Below are 18,144 nucleotides of genomic sequence, written 5' to 3'. Positions count from 1 at the left end.
AGTGCAATGGTGCAGTGATGGCTCACTGCAGTCTCAACCCTCTGGGCTCAGGTGATCCTCCCACTTCAGCCTCCTTAGAACCTGGGACTATAGTCATACACCACTACACCCAGCTACCTTTCAGTTTTTTGTAGAGACAGGTCTCGCTATGTTGTCCAGGCTGGTCTCAAACTCCGAGGCTCAAGCAGTCCTCCCTCCTCTGCCTCACAAAATTACTGGGATAACAGGCATGACCCACCAGATTATATTTATTTCTAGTCCCTGTATTTAGTTCTTAACCTACATTTTTATTTTTGTATATATTAATTTCAATTGTCATTTCTCAGTTGACAGGTAATATAGTTAACATTTCTTCTGTTTGCAACAGATCTTTGACTAATGATAATAAGATACTATTCTTTGTGCCTTGACAATATCTAAGAAAGACACCCTAAGTGAAATCCTTCAAGCATTTATTTCCTTCCCTCTTTGCTTTAGTTTTATGTTTTAAAGGACTTCAAAATGCTCTTGTTTGGGGATAGAAGGAGGAGGTGGAATTAATTGTAGATTCAACATGTTAAAAATATAATAGTTTCTTTAAGTTTGATTTTGTTTGTTTGTTTTTGTAGAGACAGGGTCTCCTAATGTTGCCCAGGCTGGTCATGAACTCCTGGGCTAAGTGATCCTCCCGCCCCAGCCTCCCAAAGTGCTGAGATTATAGAGTGTGAGCCACTGCACATAGCCTAAGTTTATATTTAATAAACTATATATAATGTTCTCAAATGTTCCATATTTTCAAAATCTCTTTTTTCCCCTTTTTGGCTACAAGGAACTGTTTTGCTACATTATGTCTCTTGTTAGAAAATGCCTGGATACCTTGGCACAGTGGTTCACACCTGTAATCAAAGAACTTTGGGAGGCCAAGGCAGGCAGATTACTTGAGGTCAGGAGTTTGAGACCAGCCTGGCCAACATGGCAAAACCCTGTCTCTACTAAAAATACAAAAATTAGCTGGGCATGGTAGCAGGTGCCTGTAATACCAGCTACTCAGGAGGCTGAGGTAGGAGGATCGCTTGAACCTGGGAGGTGGCGGTTGCAGTCAGCCCAGTTCTCTGTCTCAAAGAAGAAAGAAAGAAAGAAGGAAAGACAGAAGGAAGGGAAGGGAAAAGGGAAAGAGGGAAGGAAAGGAAATAAATGAATGCCTGGGTACATGGCAGCTGGGAAAGGCTTTCTCTTAACTCATTACTGAGCCACAACTGGAAATTGCTCTTCACAGCAGACTCCCCATAGCAATAAGTGGCAAGTAATTGTGGAACCAGCCAAATGGGTAGAATAGGATGAGGTGAAGTGGTAGGGAAGGAAAATACTCCAAATGGAGTTACAAATGAGGGAGTAAACACAGGGATAAATGGAAACACTCTTCTGAACTTTGCCTAGGGAGACAATACTGAATCAGAGGCCAAGCTTTTAAAATGGTGCATTTTCTCTTTAGCAGCAGCCCATCAATAAGGGAGGAGTCATGACTCCAGTACCTCCACAAGGAAGACTCTCTGTGGCTTCTACTCCCATCAACCACCGACGCTCTCAATGCCAGTCCTACGGCCCTGCATGTCAGAATACCTTGGGTCTGAAGGGGTCACTCAAGCACTCTGCTATCTCTGCAGCTAAAACAGGTGTCAGGTAAAGAAATCACTTGAAAATGTAATCACGGACAAAATTCCACATGGATTTTATATATATATATATTTTTTAAACCCATGGAGGATTGCAAAGTTAGAAGGATTATATTTTTTAAAATGTTTTTAATTGGTAAATAAGAATTGTACATATTTATGGGATACACAGTGATGTTTCCATTTTGTTAAGGCAGAGTTTCACTCTGTTGCCCAGGCTGGAGTACAGTGGCACAATCTCGGCTCACTACAACCTCCACCTCCTGGGTTCAAGTGATTCTCCTGCCTCAGCCTCCCTAATAGCTGGAATCACAGGCACATGCCACCACGCCTGGCTAATTTTTTTTTTTTTGAGAGAGTCTCACTGTCACCCAAACTAGAGTACAATGGCATGATCTTGGCTCACTGCAACATCCACCTACTGGATTCAGGCAATTCTCCTGTCTCAGCCTCCCGAGTAGCTTGGATTACAGACACATACCAACACACCTGGCAAATTTTTGTATTTTTAGTAGAGACGGGATTTCACCATATTGGTCAGGCTGCTTTCGAACTCCTTACCTAAGGTGATCCATTTGCCTTGGCCTCCCAAAGTGCTGGGATTACCGGTTTGAGCCACTGCACCCAGCCTTAGAGAGAGAATCTTACTTTGTCGCCCATTCTGGAGTGCAGTGGAACAATCTTGGCTCACTGCAACTTCTACCTCCTGGGTTCAAGTGATTCTCCTGCCTCAGCCTTCTGAGTAGCTGGGATTACAGGCATGCACCACCACACCCAGCTATTTTTTGTATTTTTAGTAGAGATGGGGTTTCACCCTGTTGGCCAGGCTAGTCTCGAACTCCTGACCATAGGAGATCTACCCGCCTCAGCCTCCCAAAATGCTAGGATTACAGGCATGAGCCACCATGTCCAGCCCAAATTTTTGTATTTTTAGTAGCCCTTCCTAAGTAGCTGGGACTATAGGCACGTGCCACCATGCCCAGCTAATTTTTGTTTTTAGTAGAGACAGGGTTTCACTGTGTTAGCCAGGATGATCATGATCTGCCTGCCTCATCCTCCCTAAGTGTTGGGATTACAGGCATGAGCCACCGAGCCAGGCCCCTAGTTATGTTTCAATACATATATTGTATGGTAAGCAGATCAGGGTAATTAGCATATCCATCATCTCAAACAGTTATCATTTCTTCATATGGTGAATATTTAGTATCCTCCTTCTAGCTCTTTGAAACCATTACATCCAGCTAATTTTGCAAGTTCTCATTATGTTGTCCCGTCTGGTCGTGATCTCTTAGGCTTAAGTGACCCTCCCGCCTCGACTTTCCAAAGTGCTAGGGTTACAAACGTGCCATTGCACCCAGCGTTCTAGCTCTGAAATTTCTCATTCAAATCATGTTTTCTTGATTTCATTGACTTGTCTGTCTGTATTCTCTTGTATCTCAGTGAGTTCCCCTAAGATTATTATTTCGAATTCTTATTCTGGTATTTCATATATTTTCTTATGATTAGGGTTATTGGAGCATTAACATTTTTCTTTGGATATGACTTGTTTCTCTGCATTTTCATGGTTTATGTGTCCTTCCATTGATTTCTACACATCTGTTAGGAAAGTCACCTCTTAGCCGGGCGCAGTGGCTCACGCCTGTAATCCCAGCACTTTGGGAGGATGAGGTGGGTGGATCACCTGAGGTCAGGAGTTCAAGACCATCCTGACCAATATGGTGAAACCTCATCTTTTAAAAAAAAAAAAAAAAAAGGAAAGTCGCCTCTTGTGATTTTATAGAGAAGATTTCACAGGGAAGAACATACTCATATGAATAGGTCTTGGGGTGTCAGTTAAACGGAGTGCACTGGTTCTGGGTGGGCACATATACTGTCTATGTAGTTTCTTGGTTCTAGGTGGGCACATATATTGTCTATGTAGTTTCTTCAACTGTAATTCTAGTGGCATTTGCAAGTTGCTCAGTAGCCTAAGCTAAGAGAGTTGGTGGTGATGGTGGCTTTGCCAGGTTTGGGACTGTGGGGCTGTTTCTCAGGCCTGGTATGCAGTTGCATGACTGCTTGGCTGGTCTTGGGGTATGTCTACCAGAGGCTGCTTATAAGGCTGCTTCTCACCAGGCATGGTGGCTCACGCCTGTAATCCCAACATTTGGGGAGGCTGAAGTAGGTGGATCACAAGGTCAGGAGATTGAGACCATCCTGGCCAACATGGTGAAACCTCGTCTCTACTAAAAATACAAAAAATTAGCCAGGCATGCTGGTGCATGCCTGTAATCCCAGCTACTCAGGAGTCTAAGGCAGGAGAATAATTTGAACCAGGGAGTGAGAGGTTGCAGTTAGCCAAGGTCGCACCACTGCACTCCAGCCTGGTGACAGAAGGGAGACTCATTCTCAAAAAAAAAAAAAAAAAAAATGCTGCTTCTCAGGCCCTTACTAGGATTACAGGCCCATTGGGCAGATCAGGGGCTTCTCTGCAGGACTGAGGCATCTCAAGGCTGTTTCTCAGGCCCTAGGCACAGGCAGCTGAGTGTGTCAGCTGCTTGAGATTCGAGTCTCCCACTCCAGAAAGGGCATGTGGCAGTTTGGCCAGCTCGAGGGCATGTTTGCCCTGAGCACATCTGCTTAGGCTCCAAGCAACTGGGGTCATGACGTTGAAGCCAACCCTACCAAGACCCTGTGGGCTTGGTCAAATGAATATGGAGCTCTAGTGCTGGAGACGTGCAGTGGCTACTGGCCCCCAGCAGACCAGAGTGCATTCCAAAAGTGGTTCTCGTCTCAAGATGGTTCTGTGCTGCAGAAGCTAATGGCAGTTAGAGTGCACACCTTGTGCTCCTAATCCAAGGCAATACAGGTGCAGTAATTCCTGGCAGCTCTCCAAACTGGGAGACTTGGGTATTAAACATGGGTATTCTCCTGTAGTAAGGACTGTAGGTGCCTGCAGTAGCAATGGGGGCTGGTGGGGATCTTCAGTTTACTGTTTCTCCGCAACAGGAATCCCCTCCTAACTGCAGGCAGATCTGATTCTAGTGGAGGAGACAGGGCTGCAGAGGCTAGATGCCTCTGGCTGCCCTCCTGGGCCTCCATTTGCCACAGGTACATCTCCACTCCTCTGATGCACTCCATTGCTTTCCTGTTGACACTCCAGTCAAATCTTAGCTTTTTTCTGTGGTGGCTTCCACCTGTAATCCCAGCTACTTGGGAGGCTGAGGCAGGAGGATCGTTTGAGTTCACAAGTTTGAGGCCAGCCTGGGCAACATAGCTAAAGCTATCTCTAAAAATAAAATTCGGCCGGGCGCGGTGGCTGAAGCCTGTAATCCCAGCACTTTGGGAGGCCGAGGCGGGTGGATCATGAGGTCAAGAGATCGAGACCATCCTGGTCAACATGGTAGAACCCCGTCTCTACTAAAAATACAAAAAATTAGCTGGGCATGGTGGCGCATGCCTTTAATCTCAGCTACTCAGGAGGCTGAGGCAGGAGAATTGCCTGAACCCAGGAGGCGGAGGTTGCGGTGAGCCGAGATTGCGCCATTGCACTCCAGCCTGGGTAACAAGAGCGAAACTCCGTCTCAAAAAAAAAAAAAAAAAAAAAAAAACAAAAAAATAAAATAAATTAAAAAAAAAAAATTCGCCGGGTGTGGTGGCTCACACCTGTAATCCCAGCACTTTGGGAGGCCAAGGCGGGTGGATCATGAGGTCAAGAGATCGAGACCATCCTGGTCAACATGGTGAAACCCCATCTCTACTAAAACTACAAAACATTAGCTGGGCATGGTGGCACGTGCCTGTAATCCCAGCTACTCGGGAGGCTGAGGCAGAAGAATTGCCTGAACCCAGGAGGTGGAGGTTGCGGTGAGCCGAGATTGCGCCACTGTACTCCAGCCTGGGTAACAAGCGAAACTCCATCTCAAAAATATAATAAAATAAAATTCTAAGAATCTTAGCTGTTTATTTGTTGCCTTCATCCTTTCTTGTTGAGGGATAAATGCTAGTCATCTCTATTTGGCCATCATTGTCCAAGGCAGAGAGACCAGAAAAGACCAGAACATATTTTACAAATAACGGAAGTTGAAATGTGATTTATTTTAGCATCAGCCTTTTAGGAATATGTCTCTTCTGCAAAAGAGGTTCATTACTATGACAAGTATTCTGTGCTGGGAAAATCCTTTTGATTTGGGTAAGAAAAAAAAAAGACAAGTATTCATCGAGGCCCTTTTCACTGTTTGCTATTGGTCAAGTGGTTTTATTTATTTATTTCATTTTTTCTTTGCTACTGTATTCCTAGGTAAAGTTTTATTTATAAGCTAGATACAAGTTACTCTTGCCACAGTAATCATGTCTTGTATTCTGCTGTCCTTTTTAGGTTTTCAGCTACTACTAAAGATAATGAGCATAAGCGTTCACTGACCAAGACTCCAGCCAGAAGGTCTGCACATGTGACCATGTCTGGGAATACCCCAAAAGGTGAGGCTATGCTTGGGACACACAAGACCACCAAGAGGAATTCTGCTGGTTAAAAAAAAATCTGGTGTTTTTTTTTTTTTAAGATGAAGTCTCACTCTGTCATCAGACTGGAGTGCAGTGACGTGATCTCGGCTCACTGCAACCTCTGAGTCCCTGATGTAAGCTTTTCTGCCTCAGCCTCTTGAGTAGCTGGGATTACAGGCACCCGCCACCAAGTGCAGCTAATTTTTATATTTTTTTAATAGAGACAGGGTTTCACCATGTTGGCCAGGATGGTCTCGATCTCCTGACCTCAAGTAATTCGCCCGCCTTGGCCTCCCAAAATGCTGGGATTACAGGTGTGAGCCACCGCACCTGGCCATCGATTTCTTTTTTCTTTTTTCTTTTTCTTTTTTTTTTTTTTTTTTAGACGGAGTTTCGCTTTTGTTTCCCAGGCTGGAGTGCAGTGCAGTCTTGGCTCACTACAATCTCCGCCTCCTGGGTTTAAGCAATTCTCCTGCCTCAGCCTCCAGAGTAGCTGGGATTACGGGCATGCACAACCACACGTTTCAAGATTCAATCATGTTAACTCATTTTCACTGTATTTTTCAATGGTATGAATATATGTCAGTTTATTTATCTATTGTACTATTCATGAACATGTGGGTCATTCCAGCTTTCATGATTATATATATGGTATTGCTGTGAATACTCTTAAACATGTCTCCTGTGCAGGAATTTCCCTAGACCTAGGAACAGGAGAGCTGGATTGGAAAATATGCAGACATTTACTGCCCTGGATTAATTGTACCAATTCGTGCTTTCCACTGGCAGTGTATGGCAGCCCCTTATTCTACTCCCTGCCGACACTTGATATTGATACAGTGGGATCCCTTCAACACAGGGTTTTGTGCTTTTTTTTGTTTAACTAGCTGATCTTAGATCCTGATTACTGGTTCACAGATGGAGGCAAGTTTTCACATTTGGCAATCACCTGGATACAACTTATAAGTGGCTTCCCCCTATGAAGAGAAAGGATTGGCTGGACACAGTGGCTCTTGCGCGTAATCCCAGCACTTTGGGAGGCTGAGGCAGGTGGATCACTTGAGGTCAGGAGTTCAAGACTAGCCTGGCAAACATGGTGAAACTCCATCTCTACTAAAAATACAAAAATTAGCCCGGCGTGATGGCATGTACCTGTAGTCCCAGCTACTCAGGAGGCTGAGGTGGGAGAATCACTTGAACCAAGAAGCAGGGGTTGCGGTGAGCCGAGATTGTGCCACTGCACTCCAGCCAGCCTGGGCAACAGAGTGAGACCCTGTCTCAAAAAAAAAAGAAAAAAAACAAAAAAAGAAAGGATTACAAAGCGTGCTGGATAGCTGATGGCCAACTATAGCAAAAAGGCTAACTAAACTATACCGTCTTTAGACAGGGCACAGTGGCTCACAGCTGTATCCCAGCTCTTTGGGAGGCCAAGGCAGGAGGTCACTTGAAGTCTGGAGTTTGAGACCAGCCTGGCCAACAAGGCAAAACCTCGTCTCTACTAAAAAGACAAAAATTAGCCAGGCCTGGTGGCACACACCTGTAATCCCAGCTACTCGCTTGAGAATCACTTGAACCGGGGAGGCAGAGGTTACACTGAGCCGAGGTCATATCATCCAGCCTGGGAGACAGAGCAAGACTCCATCTGAAAAAAACTAAAACTTCACCATCTCGGATATTTTTAACTTCATGGTTCAAAAATTTATATTTTTTTCTTTTTCTTTGTTGTTTTTTTTTTTTGAGATGTAGTCTCCCTCTGTCACCAGGCTGGAGTGCAGTGATGCAACCTCGGCTCACTGCAACGTCTGTTTCCTGGGTTCAAGTCATTCTCCTGCCTCAGCCTCCCAAATAGCTGAGACTACAGGTGCGCACCACCACGTCCAGCTGATTTTTATATTTTTAGTAGAGACAGGCTTTCACTGTGTTGGCCAGGATAGTCTCAATCTCCTGACCTTGTGATCCGCCCTCCTCAGCCTCCTGAAATGTTGGGATTACAGGCGTTAGCCACCACACCCAGTCCCCAAAAAATTCATATTCTTTTTTTTTTTTTTTTTTTTGAGGCGGAGTTTCGCTCTTGTTACCCAGGCTGGAGTGCAATGGCGCAATCTCGGCTCACCGCAACCTCCGCCTCCTGGGTTCAGGCAATTCTCCTGCCTCAGCCGCCTGAGTAGCTGGGATTACAGGCACGCATCACCATGCCTAGCTAATTTTTTGTATTTTTAGTAGAGACGGGGTTTCACTATGTTGACCGGGATGGTCTCAATCTCTTGACCTAGTGATCCACCCGCCTCGGCCTCCCAAAGTGCTGGGATTACAGGCTTGAGCCACCGCGCCCGGCCCAAATTCATATTCTTAAGTGATAACAGCCTTTATTAATAATATTCCTGTCTACAAACAATTCTCCTGCCTCAGCCTCCCAAAGTGCTGAGATTGCAGGTATGAGTCACCAGGCCATGAATCCTTTCAACTTTATGTGATTAGGTTTTTTTAATGTTTATTAATGTTAATGATACTATCAATATATATTTTTTTCTTTTTCAATATATAATTTTTATGGGTAACTGTTGTCAGGGAAATAAGCTGAAAAATTACTATTATTTCTTTCTTTTTTTTTTTTCTTTGAGATGGAGTTTCCCTCTTGTTGCCTAGCCTGGAGTGCAATGCGAGATCTTGGTTCACTGTAACCTCTGCCTCGTGGGTTCATGTGATTGTCCTGCCTCTTCCTCCCCAGTAGCTGAGATGACAGGCATGGGCTGCCACGCCCAGCTAATTTTGTATTTTTAGTAGAGATGGGGTTTCTCCATTTGGTCAGTCTGGATTTGAACTTCTGACCTCAGGTGATCCACCTGCTTCCGCTTCCCAAAGTGCTAGGATTGCAGGCGTGAGCCACCGCGCCTGGCCACACTGTTATTTCTTTGAACAGAATTCTAAACTCCCAGCTGATACTAAGAAATGTCATATTCAGAATATTTACAAAGCTGTTTAGCAAAGGAAACTAAACTCAATGGTTAGCCTTCCTCAGTTATTGTTTTCTTCCCTTGTTTCCATTTTAACCCTTACTTCAGACTCTTTCATCTATTTCAAAGTATTCATGTAGATCAGGCATCCCCAAACTACGGCCCGCCCCTTGAGGCCATTTATCCGGACCCCCACCACACTTCAGGAAGGGGCACCTCTTTCATTGGTGGTCAGTGAGAGGAGCACAGTATGTGGCAGCCCTCCCATGGTCTGAGGAACAGTCAACTGGCCCCCTGTGTAAAAAGTTTGGGGATGCCTGGTGTAGATTGTCTTAGTCCTTTGGGGCTGCTATTATACAACAAAGCACAAAGACTGTATCTTATAAACAGCAGTAATTTATTTCTCATAATTCTGGAAGCTGAATGAAGACAGATCAGGACACTAGCATGATTCTGGCGAGGGCTCTTTTCCAGGTAGCAGACTGCTAACTTCTTGTTGTATGCTCATGACAAAGAGAGCTAGAGAAAATTCTGCGGGGTCCCTTTATGAGGCACTGAATCCCATTCATGACCTACTTACCTCTGAGAGGCCCTACTTCCTTACACCAGTCATATTGAGGGTTAGTATTTCAACATGAATTTGGGGTCGCAAGAGGTACAAACATTCAGACAATAACATGTATTTTTAAGATTGAGAAGTAACACTTTGACAAACATTTTAACAGGTCTTTGTTTCTAACTAAGCACTTGGTTTTCTTCTTTTTTTTTTTTTAGTTATTACTCCATTCAAGTTGACAACTGAGGCAATGCAGATTCCAGTCTCGAATAAGAAACCAGTGTTTGATCTTAAAGCAAGTTTGTCTCGTCCCCTCAACTATGAACCACACAAAGGTATTTAGGAGTATTTTGAGCTACAGGGCCTGTGAAATAGTTAAGATTGGTGGGGCACGGGGGCTCACACCTACTAAAAATACAAACATAAGCCAGGCATTTACTTAGGAGGCTGAGACGGGAGAATCGCTTGAACCCAGGAGGCAGAGGTTGCAGTGATCTGAGACCACGCCACTGCACTCCAGCCTGGGGCAACAAGAGGGAAACTCTGTCTCAAAAAGAAAAAGTCCAAAAAAAAACTTAAGATTAAACAAATTTATGCTGGGCACAGTGACTCACACCTGTAATCTCAGCACTTTGGGACACGTAGATCATTTGAGGTCAGGAGTTCAAGATCAGTCTGGCCAACATGGTGACACCCTGTCTCTACTGGAAAAAAAAAATACGAAAATTCGCCTGGAGTAGTGGTGGGGACCTGTAATCTCAGCTACCTGTGAGGCTGAGGCAAAGGAACCAGGGAAGTGGAGGTTGCAGTGAGCCAAGTTTGCACTACTGCAGCCTAGCCTGGGTGACAGAGTGAGACCATGCCTCAAAAATGATAATAATAATTATTCTGCCTCTGAAGTTGTAAAAAAACAACAACAAAAAGTCTAGTGACCCAATGGAAGCCATACTTGACTACCTAGAATTCTTTCCCCTGCCTCTGCTTCCACATAGACCCATGATTTAAAAGACCTCCTGGGCCGGGCATGGTGGCTCACGCCTATAATCCCAGCACTTTGGGAGGCTGAGGTGAGTGGATCACAAGGTCAAGAGATCAAGACCATCCTGGTCGACAAGGTGAAACCCCGTCTCTACTAAAACTACAAAAACTAGCTGGGCATGGTGGCGCACGCCTGTAGTCTCAGCTACTCGGGAGGCTGAGGCAGGAGAATTGCTTGAACCCAGGAGGCGGAGGTTGCAGTGAGCCGAGATTGCGCCATTGCACTCTAGCCTGGGTATCAAGAGCAAAACTCCGTCTCAAAAAAAAAAAAAAAGAAAGAAAGAAACAAAGACCTCCTATTAAACAAATAAATACTTGATTCAGCAGGGTGCAGTGGCTCATGCCTATAATCCCAGCACTTAGGGAGGCAGAGGCAGAAGGATGGCTTGAGCCCAGGAGTTCAAGACCAGCCTGAACAACTTAGCAAGACCTTGTCTATACAAAAAAAATTTTTTAATTAGGGCATGGTGGCATGTGCCTATGGTCCCAGCTACTCAGGAGGCTGAGGTATGAGTATTGCTTGAGCCAGGGAGATTCAGGCTACAGTGAGCCATGACTGTACCACTGCATTCCAGCCTGTGCAACAGAGTGAAACCCTATTTCAGTGTGTATGTCTGTACTCCAAACTACATGGGAGGCTGAACTGGGAGGATCACTTGTGGCCAGGAGTTCAAGGCTGCTATGACCATACCTATGGATAGACTGCACTATAGCCTGGGCAAAATAGTGAGACTTCAGTGTTTAAAAAAACTTAACTTCCGGCCGGGCGCGGTGGCTCACGCCTGTAATCCCAGCACTTTGGGAGGCCGAGGCGGGTGGATCACGAGGTCAAGAGATCGAGACCATCCCGGTCAACATGGTGAAACCCCGTCTCTACTAAAACTACAAAAAATTAGCTGGGCATGGTGGTGCGTGCCTGTGATCCCAGCTACTCAGGAGGCTGAGGCAGGAGAATTGCCTGAACCCAGGAGGCGGAGGTTGCGGTGAGCCGAGATCGCGCCATTGCACTCCAGCCTGGGTAACGAGCAAAACTCCGTCTCAAGAAAAAAAAACCTTAACTTCCATCCTGGCTAACATGGTGAAACCCCGTTTCTACTAAAACTACAAAAATTACCTAGGCTGGGTGCGGTGGCTTACACTTGGAATCATAGCACTTTGGGAGGCCGAGGTGAGTGGATTGCCTGAGATTAGGAGTTCAAGACCAGCCTGGGCTACACGGTAAAATCCCGTCTCCTAAAATACAAAAAATTGGCTGGGTGCAGTAGCGTATGCCTGTAATCCCAGCTACTCAGGAGGCTGAGACAGGAGAATTAATAGAACCAGGAGGCAGAGGTTGCAGTTCGATGAGATGGCGCCACTGCACTCCAGCCTGGGTGACAGAGCAAGACTCTGTCTCTTAAAAAAAAAAAGAAGAAGAAGAAGAAAAAATTAGCTGAGTGTGGTGGCAGGTGCCTGTAGTCCCAGCTGCTTGGGAGGCTGAGGCAGGAGAATCACTTGAACCTAGGAGGCAGAGGTAGCAGTGAGCCAAGATCACGCCAGTGCAATTCAGCCTGGTGACAGAGCAAGACTCCGTCTCAAAAAATAATAATAATTCAATTTTAAAAGCGACACATAAACTTCCAGAAATGTGGTCTCAGGCTGGAGTGCAGTGGTTATCCATAGGTATGGTCATAGCATACACTGCCGCCTTGAACTCCTGGCCACAAGTGATCTTTCCAGTTCAGCCTCCCATGTAGTTGGGAGTACAGGCATACATACTACTACACCTGGGTCTATGTCCTGCTTTTCTTTTCTTTTTTTTTTTTTTTTTTTTTTTGAGATAGAGTTTCACTCTGTTGCCCAGGCTGGAATACAGTGGTTCTTTTTTTATTATTTATTTTTTATTTTATTTATTTTTTTGAGACAAAGTCTTGCTGTGTTGCCAGGCACCAGGCTGGAGTGCGGTGGCACAGTCTTGGTTCACTGCAACCTCCACCTCCTGAGTTGAAGCAGTTCTCCTGCCTTGGCCTCCCAAAGTGCTAGGATTACACGTGTGAGACACTGTGCCCAGCACTTTTTTTTTTTTTTTTTTTTTTTTTGAGATGGAGTTTCGCTCTTGTTACCCAGGCTGGAGTGCAATGGCACGATCTCCACTCACCACAACCCCCGCCTCCTGGGTTCAAGCAATTCTCCTGCCTCAGCGTCCCGAGTAGCTGGGACTACAGGCACTCACCACCATGCCCAGCTAATTTTTGTATTTCTAGTAGAGATGGGGTTTCACCATGTTGACCAGGATGGTCTCGATCTCTTGACCTCGTGATCCACCCACTTTGGCCTCCCAAAGTGCTGGGATTATAGGCGTGAGCCACCACGCCCAGCCTTTTTTTTGTTGTTGAGACAGAGTCTTACTCTGTCACCAGGCTGGAGTGCAGTGGTGCAATCTCGGGCTCACTGTAACCTCCTCCTGGGTTCAAGCGATTCTTCCACCTCAGCCTCCGAAGTAGCTGGGACCACAGGCGCATGCCACCACACCAAGCTAATTTTTGTATTTTTAGTGGAGACGGGGTTTCACCATGGCCAGGATGGTCTCGATCTCTTGACCTCGTGATCCGCCTGCCTCGACCTCCCAAAGTGTTGGGATTACAGGAATGAGCCACCGCACCTGGAGTTTCTTTTTTTTTAATTGCAAATTAGCTGGGCGTATTGCCTCATGCCTATAATCTCAACTCTTTGGGAGGCCAAGGCAAGCAGATTGCTTGAGAACAGGAGTTCCAGACCAATATGGACAACACAATGAAACCCTGTCTCTAGTAAAAAATTCAAAAATTACAGGCCGGGCACGGTGGCTCAAGCCTGTAATCACAGCACTTTGGGAGGCCAAGGCGGGTGGATCACGAGGTCAGGAGATCGAGACCATCCTGGTCAACATGGTGAAACCCCGTCTCTACTAAAAATACAAAACATTAGCTGGGCATGGTGGCACGTGCCTGTAATCCCAGCTACTCAGGAGGCTGAGGCAGGAGAATTGCTTGAACCCAGGAGGCGGAGGTTGTGGTGAGCCGAGATCGCGCCATTGCACTCCAGCCTGGGTAACAAGAGCGAAACTCTGTCTCAAAAAAAAAAAAAAAAAAAAAAAATTACCCGGGCATGGTGTCGTGCATCTATCGTCCTAGCTACTCATGAGGCTGAGCTGGAAGGATCACTTGAGCCCGGGAGGCAGACATTGCACTGAGCTGAGATCAGATCACACCACTGCACTCCAGCCTGAAAGACAGAGTAAGACCCTCAAAAAAAAAGTATAGGCCAGGTACAGTGGCTCACACATATAATCCTAGCACTTTGGGAGGCCAAGGCAGGCAGATCACTTGAGGTTGGGAATTTGAGACCAGCCTGACCTACAAGGAGAAACCTGATCTCTACTAAAAATACAAAATTAGCTGGGCATGGTGGTGCATGCCTGTAATCCCAGCTACTCGGGAGGCTGAGGCAGGAGAATCACTTGAACTCAGGAGGTGAAGGTTGCAGTGAGCCAAGATCGTGTACTCCAGAACTGGGCAACAAGAGAAACTCTTGTCTCAAAAAAAAAAAAAGGGATAAATGTTGATACCAGGTAACCACAGATGAAGAGAATGAAGTTAGGAATATAAATCAACCAATCTTCTTAAAACTCTTTGTCTCTGTCTTAAACTAGGAAAGCTAAAACCATGGGGGCACTCTGAAGAAAATAATTATTTGAATGGACATGTCAACAGAATTAATTTCCACAAGAAAACTTACAAACAACCCCGTCTCCAGACAAAGTAAGTACCTAATTACACAGCTTTATGATTATTTTAATTTCAAAAGCAGCACCTCAAGAGGGACAGAGGCTCAGTAATAGTGGTGTTTTAAGAGGAGGTTAGAAGTGATATCATGTATAGAACTTTCTGAGTACATATGCGTAGGTCCCAGTGTAATGGACCTCCAAATCAGCAGGTTTAGGGTGAGGCCCAAGCACCTGCATTGTTTCCAAGGTTCTGTAGGTGATTCAGAAGAAGATCCAGATTCAGAGCACTGCTCTTGCATGACTTGTCTGCCTGAAAACAGTGCACATGGTTATCTCTCCAGATACCAATGTCCAACAGTTTAGGGCACCTACGTATCCAGACAGACATAAACTCCTCACTCCTAAGGAAACCAGGCTTACAAAGCATCAAGGCCCTATAAAGAGGAAAAACCCAGGATGGTCCTTAGAGGCTTCCTTCAGCATGAAAACCAGGTTAAAGCCAGAGCTCATCCTGCATTGCAGCAAGTTATGGTTGGGTCCAGATTCCCTGCCTGGACCCTCCTGACACAGGGTTACCTATCATTTGACTCGTGCCTGTATCCAACTGCCACCAAGGCCTTTGCTCACTGTTACTAAGATTCGTTAACATAATCTTGGGCTTTTTTTTTTTCTTTTTCTTTTTCTTTTTTTTTTTTTTTTTTTTGTCTAATCCTCTGAGAGAAAAGCATAATGGCTAACTCAGACCCTGGTTCTAGTTCTATTCCTTTGACTAAACTATGTGATTTTCAGCTTGACCTTTGACTTTGATTTCTAGATGTAGACATTTCACATTTAAAACAAACTTTTTTTTTTCTTCGAGACAGGGTCTTACTTTTTGTCACCCAGGCTGTAGTACAATGGCATGATCATAGCTTACTGCCTCCTTGAACTCCTGGGCAAGTGATCCTCCCACCCTGGCCTCCCAAAATGCTGGGATTACAGGTGTAACCCACTGCATCCAGCCTAAACCAAGTTGTAAAATAGTAGGAGTTGGATTCAATCACCAAGGTGACTTCTGACTACAATTCCATCATGATTTTATTGTTTGTGTTTTTTTGTTTGTTTTGGTTTTTTTGGTTTTTTTTTTTTTTTTTTTTTTTGAGTCTCGCTCTGTCACCCAAGCTAGAGTGCAATGGCACGATCTCGGCACACTGCAACCTTGGCCTCCCAGGTTCAAGTGATTCTCCTGCCTCAGCCTCCCCAGTAGCTGGGATTATAGGCATCACCCATCATACTGGCTTGTTGTTGTTCCTGTTTTGGTTTGTTTTTAAGACAGAGTCTCACTTTGTTGCCCAGGCTGTAGTGCTAAGGCGAGATCTTAGCTCACTACAATCTCTGCCTTCCCAGTTCAAGCAATTCTCCTGCCTCCGCCTCTCTAGTAGCTGAGATTACAGGCACCCACGACCATGCCTGGCTAATTTTTTGTATTTTTAGTAGAGATGTGATTTCACTGTGTTAGCCAGGATGGTCTCGATCTCCTGACCTCGTGATCCACCTGCCTCGGCCTCACAAAGTGCTGGGATTATAGGCGTGAGCCACCACGCCTGGCCTCCATGCATGATTTTAGAGTGTCCAGTTAACAAAAAGGAAAATACCAGTTTCTAGACCTTTAAAACAACGACAAACAGGTGTTAGAAACACTAGGCAGAGCACAGTGCTCTGTAAGAGTCTGTTTTACACAAGTATGCTGGATATCATTGCTTAAAAGTTTTGGTGTTAGTCCAACAACAGTCGCTTTAAAGTGTCTGTTGTGGAGCCTCACTAGAGCTTAATGTGTGACCTGTCCCTCTCAGGGAAGAGCAACGGAAGAAACATGAGCAAGAACGAAAGGAGAAGAAAGCAAAGCTTTTGGGAGTGCGACGGGGCCTCATTTTGGCTGAAGATTAGTAATTTTTTAACATCTTGTAAATATTCCTGTATTCTCAACTATCTTTCCTTTTGTAATTTTTTTTTTTTTTTTTTTTTTTTTTTTTTTTTTTTTTTTCTTTCTTCTCCACTTTAGTCATGAGATCTTTTTCTACTAACTGTTTATATTCTATGTCACGTCCATGGCTCTTATCTCTCAAAAGACATTATCACATTAAAGCTCAAATTCTTTGGGATGGTTTTTGCTTAAGTCCCTATACAACTCAGTTTTCTAATGAGACCCTTCCTAAGATTCTGGTCCTAGATTTTTAAAGTCAAGTTCTCCCTGCTGGTTCTAGTATGAACAGAACTGCAGTCTTCTCCTAGGCAATAGCATTTACCTGTTGGCAGCTAATTATACAAGATTCAGTAGAAATTGAACAATAACAAGAGTAGGGTAAGCTGGGGTAGAAAGGCCACCTCTTCACTCTCTAGTCTACAGAATATAGTACCCTTTATGAAATGGGGCCATGTGGTTTGTGTCCGGCCTGCCTGGACCACTTGTTTGCTGAGACCCCAGGAATAAAGCCAATTGAGCTACATAGAGCCGAATGGACAGGATGTTCAGGCTTTATTGGAAAAAATCCCCGGGCGGACTGACTGGACCCGTACAGCAGGGGAGAGTCAGCAGTCTCCCGCCGGTTTTCTTTCTTCCGTGATTTTTATAGAGGTGGGGGAACCGGGGAGTGACGGAGCTGATGTGACAGATGGTGATTGGTCAGTTTGACCATCAGGCGGGAAGTCAGCGAAGGGCTGATGAGGTGGTCGGTGATTGGTCTGATCGGTTGCTGGGCAGAAAGTTGCTGAGTCACCCAGGGTCGTTTGTGCTTGGGGCTAGGACGCTGGGCAGTGTGAGACAAAGGATATCCATGTGGTGAGGTTAGGTATTTTCCACGTGGCCGGGGCCTGGGTGGGAGCAAGAGGGGATCGAAGGGTCCTCTACCAGACAGTTTGGTTATTACATCAATATTTTATCTAGGTGAAATTGTTTAGGCTCATATCCACCTTTGTTCAAATAGCCTCCTGTAATTACCATCTGTCACTCACTATATTTGCAAAAATAAAACTCTCTATAACTCATTCTAATGTTGCTGACTTACATTAAAAGCTACATAGCCCTATCAAAATGTGAGGATTAATGTTCCACCAAACCTACTTCTTATTTATTTTATGGAAAAGACTAGACTTTGCTTAGTATCATGTCCATATTTCTTTCACCTCAGTGGAGCATCTGAGTTTTATACTGCCGAAGATTGTTGTCAATAACATTTTTTCTCATTGTGGTAGATGAATTCTTTGTAAACATAAGTCTTCCAAGATTTAGGTGGCTAGCTAGGCTTAACAAGGGTTTATACATACCCTTTGTATGCCCTTTACTGGCCACTGCTTCCACTTTCAAAAGAAACAGCTATATGCTTTGTTTATATTTCCACAGCACTCCAGGTTTTAATAAATGCTGTTTTGTATATACAAGGCTTTAGGACATGGCACACTCCTGGGTACTGGAAACATTCAGATTTTCCTATCAAGGGGAAGAGATCAGATCAGTCAAAAAAAATTTAGGGCCGGCCGGGCGCAGTGGCTCAAGCTTGTAATCCTAGCACTTTGGGTGGCCGAGGCGGGTGGATCACAAGGTCAAGAGATCGAGACCATCCTGGTCAACATGGTGAAACCCCGTCTCTACTAAAAACACAAAAAATTAGCTGGGCATGGTGGCACATGCCTGTAATCCCAGCTACTCAGGAGGCTGAGGCAGGAGAATTACCTGAACCC

The 18,144-nt window shown here is 45.0% G+C and overlaps 1 protein-coding gene across 4 annotated transcripts in view; it reads left to right on the top strand.

Annotated features, from left to right (window-relative positions):
• NUSAP1 (nucleolar and spindle associated protein 1) overlaps window positions 1–16,568 on the top strand; it is a 46,397-nt gene extending 29,829 nt beyond the window's left edge. For 2 of the 4 annotated variants that reach the window (XM_039462818.2, XM_039462816.2), the window contains exons 7-11: window positions 1,475–1,659; window positions 6,010–6,110; window positions 9,863–9,979; window positions 14,353–14,461; window positions 16,260–16,568. In XM_039462818.2, coding sequence (XP_039318752.1) covers window positions 1,475–1,659; window positions 6,010–6,110; window positions 9,863–9,979; window positions 14,353–14,461; window positions 16,260–16,353 — 606 coding nt within the window. In that variant the 3' untranslated portion in view covers window positions 16,354–16,568. Of the gene's footprint in view, window positions 1–1,471; window positions 1,660–6,009; window positions 6,111–9,862; window positions 9,980–14,352; window positions 14,462–16,259 lie in introns of all 4 variants that reach the window. The other 2 variants (XM_039462817.2, XM_039462815.2) reach the window with 1 other exon arrangement.
• Window positions 16,569–18,144: the final 1,576 nt, after the last annotated feature.

Source organism: Saimiri boliviensis, chromosome 2 (assembly GCF_048565385.1).
Source record: "Saimiri boliviensis isolate mSaiBol1 chromosome 2, mSaiBol1.pri, whole genome shotgun sequence".
NCBI lineage: Eukaryota > Metazoa > Chordata > Mammalia > Primates > Cebidae > Saimiri > Saimiri boliviensis.
The sequence above is the reverse complement of the archived record's forward strand: the minus strand, read 5'-3'. Positions and strand labels throughout refer to the sequence as shown.